The sequence below is a fragment of the Peromyscus leucopus genome, chromosome 11, assembly GCF_004664715.2.
Source record: "Peromyscus leucopus breed LL Stock chromosome 11, UCI_PerLeu_2.1, whole genome shotgun sequence".
In the NCBI taxonomy this organism is placed as follows: domain Eukaryota; kingdom Metazoa; phylum Chordata; class Mammalia; order Rodentia; family Cricetidae; genus Peromyscus; species Peromyscus leucopus.
Genome location: NC_051072.1, coordinates 41038246 through 41056549, shown reverse-complemented (window position 1 = coordinate 41056549; position 18304 = coordinate 41038246). Strand labels below are relative to the sequence as shown.

At 42.0% G+C, this 18304-nt stretch overlaps 1 protein-coding gene across 1 annotated transcript in view; it reads right to left on the bottom strand.

Annotated features, from left to right (window-relative positions):
* Nucleotides 1-2677: 2677 nt before the first annotated feature.
* Zswim6 (zinc finger SWIM-type containing 6) overlaps nucleotides 2678-18304 on the bottom strand; it is a 181337-nt gene continuing 165710 nt past the window's right edge. The window contains exons 9-14 of the mRNA XM_028884236.2: nucleotides 16809-17069; nucleotides 11942-12077; nucleotides 9205-9362; nucleotides 8364-8527; nucleotides 6683-6764; nucleotides 2678-5340 (exon numbers count right to left, since the gene is read on the bottom strand). Of these exons, the coding sequence (XP_028740069.1) occupies nucleotides 4478-5340; nucleotides 6683-6764; nucleotides 8364-8527; nucleotides 9205-9362; nucleotides 11942-12077; nucleotides 16809-17069 (1664 nt within the window). The 3' untranslated portion in view covers nucleotides 2678-4477. The remainder of the gene's footprint in view (nucleotides 5341-6682; nucleotides 6765-8363; nucleotides 8528-9204; nucleotides 9363-11941; nucleotides 12078-16808; nucleotides 17070-18304) is intronic.

Sequence of the window (18304 nt, the reverse complement as noted above, 5' to 3'; positions counted from 1 at the left end):
AAGACACAGTGCATGATCAATAAATGTAATTCCATGAGAAGCAACAGAGCATGAGCCACTTAGGAAGGTGGCTTTGGAGACAGTAGCCAGAGCTGGTAGCTATTTGCTGTCTGGTACTGTGTGACTTTGGATAATCGGTGCTTTTGTTTCTTTTTGGGTACACTTGGGATAGCAATAACAGAAGACTGAACAAATGCATTCACCAGTGTAAAATGCATCAAGTGTCTGTGTATGGTAAGCATGAGAGACCTGCCATTGCTGTTCCGCCCATCATGACAGTGATAACCGAACTCTGATAGGACCCGAACATACTATACCAACCCTGAACATCCCTTTGTTGTCTGTGGACACAGACAGTGCATTGTTTATTCTAAAGCAGAAGCAGTGATCCAATTGTTCTAGAGGATATTTCATCTGCTGGACATTGCGTATTTCCCAAAGCAACATATTTACAAGGCAGCGGGCCGTTGAAAAGCCTTACGTGGAAGAAAAGCAAATTCCTTCGAACAGGCATTTGAAGGTCTCCATTCTTCAAGGTAGGTGATAGTGGAGCCTTTTTATTCTTCTTCACTGAATGTTAATACACATCTATAGGGCAATTTATTTATGCTGTTTTTCTTTTCCTCCCTGAGACAGTTTCTCTGTGTAGTCCTGGCTGTCCTGGAACTCACTGATGAGTAGATCAGACTGGCCTCAAACTCAGAGACCCATCTCTCTCTGCCTCCCTAGTGCTGGGATTAAAGGTGTGAGCTACACCTGACCCATGGGCAATTTATTTTATTATTAATTTTTTCTTCATTCTTCATAGTTCTTCCTACCTCCAATAGGAAGGTGTCTCCAGTCTGGCTCCGAGAAGCTTTCTCCTTTCGCACTTCGGACCCAATCATGGTTCTCAGAAGAGCCCAGCCTTCTACATGGACAGGGCCTGCAGCCCGGGCCTGAGCTGTGACTGTGGGTCACAGGGGCCGTCAGGAAACTGCAGCTTTCATTTTGATACTCTTTCAACCTTGCTGCATGTTTGAAAATTCACAATAAAAAGCCGGAGGGGAAGGAGGTGCTCAGGGACAGTACAAGGGGAATAGGGACTATAACTTCTTTGGTTGGATTTTAAGGAACTAGTAGTCTTCAAAATGCAGAAATTATGAAGTCCATGCCAAATGGCAGCACAGGAAAATCAAACTATTGCTGATGCAGCTGTTCCTAAGGCTCCAATTCCTGTAGATACACAAGACACAGAAAGTTTCACAGTTGCAGTCAGGCTCTCCATCACCCACATCAGGGGCTAGAGGTACAGCATCGCTGTTCTCCATCACCCACATAGGGTATAGGGTCACTTCTTAGCAACTAAAAGGCATGTATCTTCTTCCTTTGATGCCAGGTCCCTTTTGGCAGTCTACTTCATTGTGGAATGTCCCAGTACTTAGGTAAACTGGTATTTGCCCTTAGCAATATTAACTCTTACCAAAACTACGAATAAGCTTACCAAAAAAAGGAGGCAATTACGTTCCACATCAGAGTTTTTATTCCTACTAGGCAATAATTGGACTTTCAATGTCACCAATAGATTTTCACTTCTGCCTACTGGCTTAACTTCTTAACATGTCATCTACTTTGAAGAACAGATGTTAAGAAACTAAAAATATTTTAAAAGGGAACATTCTGAAAACTGGAGAACCTCACAACAACAAAAACCATTCAAAGAAAAAAAACCTATTTTGTCAGTTCTATATCTGGGTATGTATCCATATCCACAAAATTGAGAACCTTTCTAAGAACTATCTCCCCAATTAAAAGCAGCATCGTTAACACCAGCCAAGAAGTAGAAGCAGCCCAAATGTCCACTGATGGACGAGTAAACAATGTGGTAAGTCTACATGATGGGATGGAGCGCAGTCTTAAAAAGCAGGGAACTCTGACACATGCTTCTCCATGGATGAACCTGGAGGACCTATGCTAAGAGAAACAGGCCAGTTGCAAGCAGACAAATAATCTAACGGATTCACTTAGAGGAAGCCTTCATCCAAAGCAACTAATTTGTAACATAGAGAGAGACAGGTATCAACCAGGCACTGTGGGGGAAGTTGTTCCATTCTGCAAGCTGAGAAATTTCTGGTGATCTGCTGTACAATAATGTTAATATACTGTACTAAACTATATTCTTAGCAGTGCATTTTGTGGTATTTTGAAGTGTACACATACACACACTACATTTTTCACCTTTCTGTACACAGATCTTTGATAGAGGTAGTGTAGTACAGATACCTATAGTGAATGTACAGAATTTGCCCCTTATAATGGAATTTCCTTTATAACCACATACACTCACAAGCCTTACAACCTTAGCATTTATTAAACATACAAAGTACTTAGCATCCTAAATTAGCCAGGGAGAGATGATGAACTTTACAGACTGAAAACAATTCAGCTATTGTCTCATTTTTATCTTTGAGGTCATCTGATTTATATACATCTTCTATACCAAGCAGACAGCAAGCTCTGGGCTCCAGTTTTGTTCATCATTGTATCAATCCCTAGGGTCTAGGAAAGTGCCTGGAATACAGTGCGTAAGTATCTAGTGGATGAATATAACTGTTATTAAACACTCAGATGCAGCAACATCAGGCTGATAATCACCCAACTCAAGTGGAACAAGAGACACACCATAAAGGAGGCAGAATCAACTTTCAAAAAACTAATTTTAATCAAAACAAAAATTGTTGATCATTAACAAGTTTATAAAACAGTGATTTAGTTACATAAATAAATTGATATCAGTGTATCAAATCTTAATTACTTTCAACTTCATGAGCATGTTTACATGAGTGACGAAGTACAACCTTTTTTTTTCTTTTTATCTATTATAATAAATAAAATGGAGCGCATGAAATAGTTTTTCTAAACAAAAATACCTACAAACATACCTCTAGCATGTCCTCTAGTGAAGGGAACAAGAGACACGGGACGACTTTTGCACCAAAACATAAGGTTGCTTTCAGAAGCACAAGGTTACAGGACCATCAGCTAAAGGAAAGACACTACACTGTAACCAAGGTTGGTATTTTAATATAATCAACAGTTTGGTAGTTACATCTCCAGTTTGGTTATTTTAAAGCATTAAGACAAGGCAAGATAGAAGGCTGCTTTTGTTTGAGTAATTCTAGAGAAAATAAAATATATTAAAAAAAAAAAAGAACTGAAAAGTAGAACAGTCATACCTACACAACTTTCTGTCCTGCACAAAGTCAAAATACCTATGCAGAATAGATATATAATATATATAATGTTATCTGTGCACAAACGTTAGCTTATTAGCTCACTGCAAAGGCGTAATGGATCATGTCAATTGTTTTGGAAAACATTTTGCGTTTTTGTGTCAAAAGGATATTTTAAGTTTCCTAGGCTAGGAGGCACGCACCCCAGTTCTGGCATACTGTATATTCTTAATGCTAAGGCTTGCTGCTCTGGCTGTGTATTGTCCCTCTTTATTCGAGTGCCTGTTACAAGCATGTGTGGTGTAGTGGTTGTTGGTGTCTGTGTGTCTACATATATATATGTATACAGGAGCTGTATAGATATATATAGGTATGGAATCTTCCCAATAGAGCTCAGTCCAACTGCGCAGTCCGAAGGTGGCTCTGCAGATGCCCAGCACGAAGTTCACTGCCTGAGCCAACCCCGAAGCGAGGCGTACTTTTAGTCCTTCTGATAGGTTTTCTCTCCATTTTTTGTTTTTGTTTAAAACCAAGCTACTGCAGCTTCAAGTATTTTGCATTACATAGAATATTTTTTTATAAATTAGTTAATGTTATATTTTCAATATTCAGACATATACTATAATATATATACAGTACAATAAATGCTCTCATTCTTTTTTTTAAGTTTTTGGATAAATCCCTGAGAATGTATGTTGACAGTCGCTAAGTCTCCACATGCACAAGCATCGTGTGCCATGCTTCTGGACGAACAGCACTGCAAAGCCACGTGGGTCAGCCTTTTTACTATAGTATTTCGTTTTGTTGGTTTGTTAACTATGCTGAAAATGTGAAGATGAGTTACAAAGGAGTAAAGCTGAATCCATTCGAGGTACTTATCACAGGATGGAGGTGTTCTGTTTGGTTTTTAAAGCCATTTCAATTTTTTTTTTTTTTTTGAGGCTGTGAACGTATACAGAAAACAGGAGAGCTATGTGGACTTTTGCCACTTGACAACATATACTCAGTGTAAACCAAACCTTTTCAACCTCTCTCACACAAACCAGTAAAACAGAATTAAAAACAAAAGGAAAGAAAAAGGGAGAAACTTAAAAACACACACAAACTTTCACAACATGACACTTTAGTCTGCAAACGCAATATAACTATACACATATAATACCGGTGTGGCTCTGTTCTTTAAGTTAAAAAGGGTACAAAGGCAGGCTCAAGTAAAAACAAACCACCCCTCCCACCCCACCCCCACCCCATTCATACAAGTTCTATCAACCAAACCTCTCCCGAACCAACATCATCAGTTTCTTTTTGCCTTTGTAGATTTGTTTCAGGTTGTCAATAAACTGTGTAAACTGAATGTGTCCATCGTGTGCCATTAGGAAGGTCTCTCGGGCCTTGCTGAGGAACTCTATGAACTCACTATAGTGCCGAGGACTGATGTGTGTGAGTCGTGAGTGCGTTGTGTTGATATAGGCCCCGATCGTGGCGTCCAGGAGTTGCCGCAAAGGGGCTTTGTCCAGTGACATGAGCTTACCAGAGTTCCTCCTTCCATGAAGTCCCACCATGCCAGGGGTGGTCAGAGTGCACCTGCGCAAAATGTCCGACAGCACTGTTGCGCACTTGACACTCTTGACCACCAGAGGTATTATAGCTGCAAGCTCGTTTTTACCTAGGGAGTGACTAAGCGCACAGGCCCACAGGACGTCGTTAATGGCAGGGTGTGTGTCCTGATTGTAGCTCAGGTTGAGATGGGTCATGGCCAGCGTAGCCAGCTTGTAGGCCCTCATGGGGTACCCCCGGTGCTCCATGTACCGCGCGATTGTGAAGAGCTGCGTGTAGCTCATGCCGGTGGTAGCAGCATCGAGGACAATTTGGTACGCCGTCTCAAAAGCTATGTGATCCTTTTCACAGAGGGTCAGTGCAGAGAGGGCGCAGTTCTGCGGGTCCTTCATGGCGCACTGCAATGCCAGGGTCCGGGCACTGCTGGCCAGCTTTTCCTGCTGGTGGCAGTCCAAGTGGAGGCGGACAATGGTGCTGTTGGACATGACGGTAGTCGCAACAATACTTGTGGCCTCGGTGGGAGTAAAGAGGGTAAACCAGCTCTGCATGATGCTGTCCAGGGCATAAACACCTGCAAGAAACAAACAAGCCCCATTACCACCAACAGGAAGGCTGGATACAGGTTCTACGGGCACTTTTAGAACTGATGCTCACACTGTTAACCAGCACGGAACAGGAACTAGACCAGAAACCCTGAAGGTAATGTGCCAGGGAGCAGCCTTTAAGAGTAGGGTCATCACATGCATTGTTATTCTGTGGAGTGCCCGACAGGAACATGAACTTCCTATAATAAAGATGCAATCCTCTCGGTGGCTGGTATTTGCACTGCACTGCTTGCCATTTCAGACACTGGTTTTTTACTAATGGGTACTCGCTCACTGGGGCCTCTTGTCAGCTATACACTACAGAATTGGAGGGGAAAAGAAAACAGGTAACCTTCACCCAAATAGGGACTGTGTGTGTGTGTGTGTGTGTGTGTGTGTGTGTGTGTGTTTAAGTTTAAAAAAAAACATACAATACAAAACCTTAAGATCCGCAATCAAGAAAATATCACCCACAGTCAAGAGAGAGAGAGTGAGTACAAGCGGACCAGCAGATGACACAGACGCTGGAGACGGCCTGTACAGTCTTTAACCCTTTGTACACAGATCCACCTACCTTGTCACACAGGCAGAGGTTTGGGCAGTTCTAAAAGCCCTATCACCTTTACATTGTCTCAGCAACAGAGCGCTGTATTAATCCAAAGATAAGTTTTATGCAAGATCAAATTCATGATTGCCAAAACAACTATGTTACACATGAGTGAAAGAGTAATGAGAATATTTTACAGTATCTGCTGTCAGTATCTAGACACTCAGGGCAGTGTCTTCCCAGCAAGAGGTGTGCTTCCTTTTGTGATGCAAACAGGAAGACAGTTTAACCAGCCACCACTGCTTGTGTTGTGCTCTTTCTGGGACAGAGTAGTTTTGTAAATCCTGCAAAGGGAAAACCATAGGCTTAAAGGGTCCTATAAATCACAGCTGATGGACAGCCAGAGGATTCTCTTATGGCCAGCTACAATTTCTCACGCACTTCAAAGTTCATCCAAATCACACACAAGTGATCATCCTCTCCCTGCTACTCAGAAGAAAGACCTCAGCGGAATAAGGTGGCCATCGGAACTGAGTAAAATGTGCTTGTTCACTGGTTCACTCCATTTAAAGCAGGAGACTGGAGCTGCCTGCCCACTGTGATAGTTGAGAAGCAGTGTGTAAGTAAAGGATGGGGTCTGGAGCAGAGAAGGGAACCCCTGGTGTGCGCTCCAGCGGGGCAGGACCTTGGGGAAGTCAAGGTAGCCACAAATGGTTTCTCCTAACATGAGATGAAATCCTACCATGAGCACCCACCAGGCTTCTCCTCCAAAAGTTACCTACCAACTTCAGTAGCACATGTCACCAGCCACCGCACCATTTCTCGCCGTCGCCAATTGAGGGTTGACAGCGTCATTCGCATAACCTGTAAAAGTGGGGTAACAAAATGTTTTGAAGATAATTTTATGTCAATGGGGAAAAAATCCAATTTATCCCACAGTTTAAAATAATAGGCAGACTAACTCCCAGGGGACCAGAAAGCATTTTTATTAGAGTAAAGATCTACATGTCTGTTCGGAGCTGTCCTTGCCCTGGCCTGAGAGGTAAGAAACCCACCCAGTACTTCTGATACTAGCCAGATGTGAAATCCTGGGAAAGTCATTCAATGCCTTTTCTTTCTGAGTCAAAGGATGGGGTTAAAAAATTCAATAGAGTCTGGGCCTTCTTCTGCTTGCCAGTTTTCGTATTCTAGGACTTTTGATTTCTGAGGTTTCTTATGGGGGGGGGGGAGGAAAGACATGTATGGGTACGATGTACTTTAGAACTCTGATTATTCCTTCAATCTCTGATCATGACGGTAACCTTAGATCTATGGAAAGAAACAATCTTTGACATCACTGCTGATTTCTGCTCCCTCCTACATTCTAGTAAGAATTTCCAAGATCACCTTATGCACCTCTTCACATTTATAAAAATATCTAGTATCCTAACACCGTAAGGCCTTAGAAAGGGCCTGCAGGATTCTTCTTAGGTTCTGAAAGAATGGAGTAAGGGGTGAGCTGTCACTGATCTGCCATTTACCCAGAATTCCAAACACACAGAGAAACCACATTAATGTTTCTTTCTGCATCACACTCTGAAAGATAAGGCAATCTGTAATAAAAGTAAGCCAAATAACAAGAATGTATGTTTAAGAAAATAAACTCTAAGCCACACTTAAAAGCAACCTTTGTGTCTCTGCTTATACAGTACCTCATGCTACAGTGGTACTTGCATTTCCCACTGCATTAAACATTACTAATACATCACTGAAAGGAAGAATCGATAACTTAGAAAACAAATCAATAATCTAATCAGGGCCTTCTAATTCCCATGCTTTAGGGAGGGTGTAACTACTTTTTAATGAGAGAGAACATAAATGTTAGCACAGGTCTCAGGAAGGAAGTGAGAAGCAGGCTGTGGTTCCTGGTTTGTACAGTAACCTGCGCAGGAACTCTCAGGAAGCAAATGTCACCTGTGCAATGGGCTCCACGTGTTCCTGCTGCTGCTGCGTTCTGCTGCACTCTGAAACTGGAACCTGGCTGACTGCCCCACCTTTACCCAGTTTCCTCAGTGTTAGAAAAAGGAGACAGAACTGCCCAATGCAAACATCAACAAAAACTCATACTGCCTCTGAGAAGCCAGCCCTTACACCTGGATCTTTACTGCACGTGCTAGCTTTACTCAACTCTCTGGTCAGCAGTATTTCTCCATTCATTCACAAGAGAAACAGAAATGCTAAGGCTATAATTCAGAAAAAAAATGTTTTTCAAAGTCGAGGGACACAAACAAGGATTCTAACTGTGCGGTTGCCATAGCCCAGACTGAAATCTGGCTGAGCTGGAAGTTAGCAGAGCTCTGAAAGACAGTGCTGTCCAAAAGTCCATCACATCTGGGCTCTAGAGAGTCACTGAAAACCGAAAATGAACACAACCCTTCGAGGGCCGTTAGCAGTGGTCTTTGGTGCCCCAAGAAGGACCAGTACCTGCAGGCCCAGCTCCAGAGACACTTTCAAAAGAGTGATGTCTGGCAAACTGTCCATGAGAGTTGCTATTTTAAATGCATCCTGGGCAAGCTTAAAGATGTGTGATGAGGAGTGAATGTTTTTCTGGATGGATTCTAATACTGTTTCCAGCCTCCGGACATCGCCTGCAATGAACAAGGGAAAAGCAAATCAAACCGAGTCGAAGGTAAGGTGAAGCAGGATCAACAGAGAACGGCCACGCGTCCACACACAGAGAGACATACACAGAGGACAGAGGACAAAGGACACAGAACCAAAGGCACACGCTCGTTTACCTAGGGTGCTCGCAGCTGCCACAGATGTTATGACTAAGTGTCTCACTGCAGTCTATAAATAATCTCAGCACTACATAAATATGGGCTGAGACACACCCTCGGTGACTAAAGGCAGATATAAACCAGAACCAACCAGCACAGGGGTGGGAGGGACTCGAACCGACAAACGCTTCTCCTAGCTTCTGCTTATGTATTGTAGTGAAGAGTTATGTCTTTACGGACAACAAAACCAGCCAAATCTTTTGTTCTCTTCCTAAATCTCAATGATTTCATGTTTTTGGCTGGGGGATGGTGTTGCACAGTCAGTAACATGACACACAATGCCAGGCTCAAATGAGTGGCACCCACTGGCCTCCAGAGTCAAGTAGGAAGTCATTATCTCTAAAAAGATTCTTTGGGACTTATCTGACAGTAATCCCACTGTGGAGAACTGGATTTAAAAACAATTAAAAGAAAGGTTTCCTGGGTAAAGATAGGACAGTGCAAACCAATGAAACAATGAGGTTTTCAGACACCACACACACTACCTTTGGCCGCAGTGAGCATGGTGGATGCCAGCTCACATTGCTGGGATTCAATGTGGCTTAAGGTGAACCACCGAGGATATCGGTTGGGGACAACTGATGCAATGTGGTGGGGGCGGGTGAGGTCTCCTGTCGGAGCAGTAGATTCCAATACTAGTAACCTGCAGTGAGAAGGAAAGGAAGGGTCATTCAGTGTTACATGTCCAATACCCTGGCCATGATGACCAGCCAGAAGCCAGAGTCCTGGACAGACACTTAGAGAGATGGATGCTGATCTAGGCATGAGTTCAGGGGAACTGTACAGCTCACCTTGCTGATGGCTCCCTGCTCAAACCTAATGATTTCCTTTCATCCCTTAGCACCACTAAGAATACTGTGTGACATTCATGGAAATTCAGACACACAAGAAATATGAAACATGAGACTTGATCTCCATGTATTATTTTTTTTAATATTTTCATTAAAAACAAACAAACAAACACAATAACAACAAAACAAACCAGGCAGTGGTGGTGCACACCTTTAATCCCAGAATTCAGGGAGGCAGAGGCAGGTACATCTCTGTGAGTTCAAGGCCAGCCTGGTCTACAAAGTGAGTTTGAGGACAGCCAGGGATACATAAAGAAACCCTGACTTGTATTTATAATTTCTGATTTCAAGCTATGTTGACAATAAACAACTGTCGAAAACAAATCACGTTAGTGATTTCTCCTATAACTGGAATAATGAATACCGTAAGAATCATCCATCAGTCCACTGGTATCATACAAAAAAAAAAAAAAAAATCGAGTCTTCACACCGGACATCGCTCTGATTAGTCAAAGAGATGAGCACTCAAGAAGAAAGATGCCTGTTCTCGCCTAAGCGCTCGGATTCTTGCCAGAGCTGCTACAGAGGAAGGTCATCAACAGTCCTGGGAAGACGAGAAAGTGAGGGGAAGCTGCCCTTCTTTGGCCTCTCTCTCTCAGGACTAAGAAGCAAGCACGAAAGCCACATCTCTCTCTTCCCTCCCTAGTCCCTGGCTCCCCTGAAGTGCTCTGGTGCCTTCCCCATGCCACATCCACAGAAGGCCTCTGGGCAAGATACGAGGAGCAAGCAGGAGAGAGTGGAGGAGAAGGCAGCCCCTGTGCCCTGCCACCACCCCCTTGCTCGTGTTCCCGGCATTCATCAGGACAGTAGATTCTGTCACATAAGCCCAAACCACACAGGAATATGACGCTAGTTCACCCTTCATGGTGGTAGTAGCAACAGTACCTGACGGTATCATCACATTAACATTCTCCCCCTTAAACAAGAGTGGAATTCTTAGGATTAGAATAAGTATACAGGTGACTCTGTCCCCAGAAGACTTCTACTTTCTAAAAATGGGACTTTATACCTACTTATGAAAATGTGCTCTAAAATATAAAACAAGTGGTATTAAACAATTTTATGGGGAAAATTGTTGCTCATGTTAGTTACTGACTTAGATTTTTGTCAATTTAAAGACCAACCAAGTACTAGAATGTTCCTCTAATAAATGACTGATGTCTCCAGTGGTCTAGAAATGCATGTGAAATTACATGTCAAGCCTGAAACAGTGACACAGGTATACGTGTACACACACACACACACACACACACACACACACACACACACACACGACCCTAACCCTGCACAAACAGAATGGCACAATTGATTAGCACGTGGTACTTACACAAGTGTGAGACAGACAGATGTGTGAGTAACTTTGAAGATGCTGGTGATTCTTAGGAAGGATTCATGTGTCAATCTTATATCGATTACAGACAAGGATGAAGGTTCTTCTTATGGGATCAAACCTACTCAAGCTTTTAGATCTAAACAGGGCTTGTCTTTAGTCTAGCATTATAATATATAATCTAAACTTTCCATTAAAAACTTAAAAGTGATTTATTCATTTAAAAACACAAAAGGGAAAAGACTAAAGCTTTCAGAATAGCAGCTGTTCCCTTCAGGCTCTTCAAGTTGAACAGGTTAGACACAAGATTTAAAAATAGGCTCTTAAGAGCACATCAAAAAGTATCAACCTTGAGCAAATTCATGATAAAAAGCCATTATTTGGTGAATTAATTTTTCAAAGGGAAGTGAGAATAAGCCAGTGAGCTGGCAGAGACCATTTTCATTGCCATGACCAAAAATCCTGAGGAGGGGATGGAAGCCGTGGAGCTCAAGTGGCCGGATCCTGAGAGATGCCTAACCAAGATTCCTTTACTGCCAGACACATCCCATCTGGCCTCCAGCTGTGCACTGATGTGTCCTGCTGGTGCAGGGCCTTCCTGTACTGGTGCCTCGATGTGGGCTCACAAGTGTGAAAGTGTTCCTCAGTTACCACACTCACTCTTGGATATTTGTTGTTTATCATGTGTTTAAATTCTTTTTTAAAACAGCTGATCATTCAGGAAGCGTTAAACCGGTATCCTGTGATTAAACTGTTCTGAAGCTGTATTGTATTCCCAAGTTCTACCATGAAGAGAAAAGGATATGATGGCCATAGTCTAACAGCAGTTAAGAAAAATGAGCCCCGCCACTCCCTTACTTTAAAGCAAAATCAAATCACAACAAACAGATTGCCTCACAACTATTCAGGAAGCAAGTAAGTCGATTCTCTAGCTTCTTTGTGGCCTCTAAGAAACATGACTGGCTATGAGGTCAGCTAATGGCCCATTTCTCCCATGGGGACTGCGGCCTGTCTCTACGTGCCTGGGCTCTGGATACATACCGCATTGCTCTCAGTGCAATTTTGTATGCCAGTTCAGCATCGTGAGGTAGGAGAGAGGTGAAGAGATACTTGGCAAATGTGTGCATTGGAACACTCTCCCGATGGATGATTTCACCTAAACCACTGTATGGTCCAGCTGTGGAAGAAAACACACACAGTTTACATTCCCAAAGAATAAGCTAACACTTCTTATTAACTGTATTTCATACTCTTTATGTAAACTTATACCTAATTTAAACTGTATTTCAAATTCCTTATGCAAATTTATAGCTCATTAATCAAGAATCTGAACTAAGTAATAGTAGAAAGAAAGAAATTCTTAGTCAAAAGGTTCTTAAGGGCACAGTACTCAATATAGGCTTCACATCATGCACAGTTTCCCAAGTGTCCTATTGCTAAAATAGGAACCACGGAACTAAGAGGCAGAGGCCACACACAGCACAAGGACCTATGATAAAGAGGCCCTCTGAAGCACAAATCCTTGCAGAACTAGAGAAAGTTCTTTCTTGGTACATGTTAACGGAGGATCCAGATACAGAAATGCTTAGCTAAGGAACCTGTGTCTTGACCCATACGGTTTAGGGCCAAGACATGGCAGGTCCAGAAAGAGCTCAGTCTTACATATGGGAGGACACTGGGCCCTCAGAACACACTCAGTACACTACGCTTCTAATAAGCAGGAACAGTAATTTCCACAAAGTGATTAATAAGAAGTTACCCATTTGGTATTCACTGTAAGCAAAAGAAAAACATTAAAATAATGGAACTGTACTCTTCTGGCTCCAGCAGGCCAATTTTGAAAGCGAAATCACATTTCAGCTGTCAAAACTCATTTCTTAGTGAATTCTGACAGGTGCGGTGGCAGCACTGGTCCCCTGGGTGCTCCCCAAATGCTTCTCTCAGAGGAAGTACAGACTTCAGCTTTGAAAGGAAACCACAGTGGTTAGTTCTAACCCTCGCACTGAGGTGTCCTGAGGTTTAGTTCCTGTAAAGTGTTTAATAAATTAGTTTCACGTCACCTTTGGGTAACATTCGTCTCATGGTTTCTAGAATTATGAGCCATGACACTGCTGCTCAGGGGACAAAAAACATTTGTTTTCCATGAGAAAAACCAGTCTGGGAAAGAATCCAGAGTGCAAGAAATGCAGAGCAGAAAAAATGGTGAGACAAGTCTACCAGACTCGGGTTTGGGCAGGAGCAAGAGACATTCTAGAGTGATCCAGAAGTCATTTTGTAATTCAGTTCCCAGGTTAGTATTTTTAAGTTATTCACTATTTAAATATTTTGAAACTCAAACACAACTCATTTTAACCTTAACAAACTATAATCCATGACACATTTCTAATTTTGCCAAATCTACTAATCTTTGTAAGACATTTCAAAATGTTTAGTAATACAGTATTTGTGAAAAGTAGATATTGTTATATGTGTACCCTTTGTTCAAAAAGCAAAGTTACATTACTGGTTACTGTGATGAACTAAATGTGTATGAATCTCCAAACTCATATAGTAAAATTCCTACCCCAATGTGAACATATCTGAAGAACAGACTCTATGAAAGTAATTACATCTAAATGAGGTCCTCGAGGCAGGGCACTGAACTAACAGGATTAATGTCCATTTGCCCAGCTATGAACTCTGTGAGCTACAATAATGATTGGCCTGGCAGAATATGCCCACTCACTGGGGCAATAGCGGTACAAGTGTCACAGGAGTACACAACCGCTTCTGACTGGATTTAAGGCCCACCCCACGAGCTGAAACCCAAGCCTGGGTCTGAGAACCTGTGCCTAAACAAGTTACAGGCCTCAGGGGAGAACCTACTACTATGACTCTGCTCAAGCAGCCTAATATTCATTGACTCCTAATGACTTATCATTACAGCCCACATCACAGAAGCTTCTTTTTGAAGTAGACGGCAATTAACAGAGACCCACAACGGTTCAAAATGTAGAGAATAAAGGACTGAAATGATCAGCCTAAATGGGACATTATATCACAGCCCTTCCTCCTAGGATTAGGGACACTGTGGAAGAGGGCAGAGGACTAGAGCCAGGCAGTGACGACCAGAGGACTAGCTTCCTGGACACAGCAGTGCACTTGTCCTGACTCACAGCAGCGGCGACAGCATGGCAAGAACTCAGTAGGCTCTCGTCAGACACAGCACCAGCACAGAGAAGGGAGGAGAGCAGCATACAGTAGTCCCAGCCCTAGCTGAGAAGCTACTGACAACTGGTAGCTGCTGGGAGAGAGAGGTTATGGCCCCTTGTAGGCTTCCCTGCTCGGTGGAAGGCCACAGATCCCAGAGTACATAGGAGCAGCACAAACTAGACCTGCTTTTATATATATATATATAAAAGAGTACACAAAGTTGGGTATGTAGGGAAGGGGGGCAAGGACCTGCGATGGGTTGGAGGAGGAGAGTGAAGAGGATTCAAAATTCCCAAAGAGCAGGGTGGCAGTGGCACACACCTTTAATCCCAGCACTCGGGAGGCAAAGCCAGGTAGATCTCTGTGAGTTCGAGGCCAGCCTGGTCTACAGAGTGAGATCCAGGGCAGGCACCAAAAGTACACAGAGAAACCCCTGTTTCAAAAAACCGAAACCAACCAACCAAGCAAACAAAATTCCCAAGGAACTCATTTTTGTAAGGAGAGAGAAAAAGAAGGCCAAATAGCTTGTTCTGTCTCTGTCAAGTGAGGACAGACAAGAGGTCTTCACACAGAAACACAGCCCTCTTGAGAAGCAGGACTGGTCAACACTTTGGTCTTGGATTCTAGTTTCTTTGAATTCCCAAAACACTGTTAGAAGTAAAACTTAATGCCTACATCACCTGTCTATCCCATGTTGATACAACACTAGGCGACTGAAACCTCCAGGCCCATTATACTTCATGACAAATTATAGCAATCTATATCGCAGACTACCCATATTCTTCACTCTGTCTCCATTGCCTTTTAGAGGTTCCCTTTAAACCACTAAGTTACCTTTTTATTATTCAGAGAAAGCCAGAATACATATTCAACAAGTAAAGCACTAAGTTAGGTATTACAGAATTACTTTTAGATTAATAATAGCTATAATCCCTGAATTCAAGTGTACTAAATAACAAAACCCTGACATCTGGCACGAAGTTTCCCCAAAGGTACTTCTCTAATGTGTGACTGAGCCACCAGTACCATGGCCAGCAGAGAGTCACACACACTCAGCAACAATATACTCACTGCTCCCTTTTCTCAGGTGTCCAATCTGCTAAGAAATTCCTGACCCTCCTAAAGAGTACAAATGTATGGAGGACTCCATGAGCTCATGGAGTCAACTCACTAATGGAGCTTGTTATCTTTGGTATGTACAGAAATGGCCCAGCCTCCTTGTGACTGCTCCAGTCCTGTACCAGCTACTCTTGGGCCCTAGAAGGCCAAGAAAGGGGAGGAGGCAGCAGTAAGTCAGAGCCCCCCCCCCAATTTAGACAGAGCTCTTATAATAAAAAGTAGTTAAATAATCAGTATTAGTCTTGAAATAGCCAGGACAGGCCTTTTATCTTTTGTGGTGATATTTTATTTGTGCTCTAACAAATAAAGCTTGCCTGAAAATCAGAAGGAGAAGCTAGCCACAAGTTAACCATAGAGGTATGGAGGTCTGTACAGACAGACAGGAAGAGATGGAGCTGGGCAGAGAGAGGAAGTGATGAAGGGTGGAGAGAGGAGCTCACTCTCTTTTGGTGGGGATTTCGTAGGGGTAAGAATGAGGGGCTTGCTCTCTGCCTCTCTCATCTTTCAGCTTTTACCCCAATATGTGCCCCTGGGTTTTTTATTAATAAGACTGTTTAGCAATTCATGTTACAGTCTTTATATGTTAATAAATAAATAATAGTAAGAATGACAAACTACAGGAAAGTACTTCAAAATTTAAAATTGGAATTTTCCCCCCAAGATGAAGAACCATATTAAGGCTAAGTTTAAGAACGTTTTCCCTTTTAAAATGTATAAATTATAATATACTTGAAAAACTATTTTCTCTCAAATAGATCTTTAGTTGTGGACAAATTACAAGGTTTTAAATAGTATTTTCTCTAAAATGTGTAGCTGTCCATGACATAAAATGTCAGCACACTTTACCCGGCAATCACAGAAAAATCCCATCATCACAGCACACATCTCAAAGAGAAGCAATTTCTACCAATAAGTCAATTAATTTTGTACGCACTAAGTTATATTAATTACACTTACCTTTCTGAGAAAACATTATCAATAGTGTCAGCCAAATATAAGTTTAGGACCTTTAAATTACCCAGACCTTATAAAATCAAGGGGACTCACCTTTGCTTCAGATAGTCTGGGAAGCCTTTTCCTGGGTGACCCTATGCCTAGTGAATCTTGTGACATTATTAGAGAGCAGTAGACAACCCCCACCCCCTGTAGTCTTCAGTCCTCTGTGGGCCAAGTGCACACGACACTAAGAGGCCAGATGTTGTGTAACAGCTAATGAATCTACAGGAATGCCAGCCAGTTTCCACTTTATTATTTACATGATCAAGCAAATAGGAACATGGGTACCAATAATATCTCATTAAATAGCAACAATGTATTTACCTCAGGAACCACACAGCATGAATAAATAGTCCTTTATTAAGAAAGTGACATTAAATTGGCTGATTTCAAACTAGCTATCCTATATGACAACCTAAATCAAATGATAAAAACCTAGATAAACACCTGGCTCTTAAGTCGGTTGACTGGTCTCTTAGTTGAGCACATTTCGGATGCTGTGTAGTTATATCCAACAGGACACCCACCATACTCAAAGCATCTACAGTGCTCTTAACAGAACAAAGATTAGTACAGAGACCAGGCCCCTTCATCATGGTACCTTCTAAGAGGAAGACTGCTTGCTTGCGGAAAATTTTCACCAGTGTGTCATCCAATTCAATTTCCTGAAGCTTCGAAATGAGCTGCTCTTCATTCCGGCAAACCTTCTCTTGTGTGTACAGCCCATCAGGCATGATCCGCTGCTGCCCAAGTCCGATCAGGGCCACTTCCACAGCCAGCGTTACATAGGATTCCCCTTCTTCTAAGAACTTATGTGCAGGCAGGTGATGGTATTCCAGGGACTTGCACTGGCCCACATTTTCTATAAAATGTCATAAAAATGGACTTAAGTTACAACTGATACAAATTATATGTTCCCATCAGTACCAGTGAATGAACTGACTTAATTCTGAGAAAGCCAGAACATCCAATTTTTACATTAAGATGCATAGCTTTCTAGGCTTCACTCCCCCACCCACATTTTTAGAGACAAAGGTTTCTCTGTGTAGCCCTGGAACTCTCTCTGTAGACCAAGCTGGCTTCGAACTCACAGAGATCTGCCTGCTTCTGCCTCAAGTGCTGGTATTAAAGGTACGTGTTACCACTATCCAGCTAGCATATTTTAAACAGTGACTATGGATAATAAAATACATATGTTTTGTGGGATTACTAATCTTTTTTTGTCATTAAAATGAGATACCAAAGAAAACTATAGATGTAAGATTACAAGAGTAAAAACAAAGATTTTAATTAAACAAAACTAAAATCACATGCTACCAGAGTTACAAGACTCATTGTATTTCATAACCAATATATGCTAATAATAAAATCTTTAAAAAATTACATGACTATAATTGCACATTTTAAAGATTGACATGAAAAATGTTTTCATACTTTTACTATAATACTAAAATTTCCAATGAAATAAGTAAAGAATACAGCATATGTAATTCAACTTCAGGGTCCTTTTGCTATTCAAGGTCAGTCAATGGCAGAGAACCACGCTTGTCTCTGTCCAGTGGCCTCAATTTGACATTTTTACTTCAGTCATCCAATTCCCAGGGAAACATGAATGTGGACAGACATCTGCCACCCTCCCAAACAGAACCTGGGCCACCCCCAACTTAGGAAGGCAACTATCAAGGGCAAAACTGAGATGGACAAGATAGTCAACCGTGTTTCGTCTCCACAGAACAAACAATGACTGATCTTCGTTCTTCCCCACCCCTGCCTTAGGTACCCTGTGAAGGGATGATTCTCAGTTCCCAAGAGACCAAAGAGAAATCTCCAAACACCACTTTTAAGGAATGTATGCTGCCAAACAAATGTGAAAGATATTTAATAGTTCCCTTAGACTATTTAAGTCACTTTTCATGCAAAGACAAATTTGAAAAGCAACTAAATATTCTAGTCCTGAATGTTATAGGCACAGCCTTACTTACTTACTTTAGTTGTATCATCATCAAGGTTGGACAAGTCATAAATGCTACTAAATTCTTAGGGTAGTATCATGTGCCAGAATCAATGTGCCATGTGTATTTTTTGGGTCACTGATAA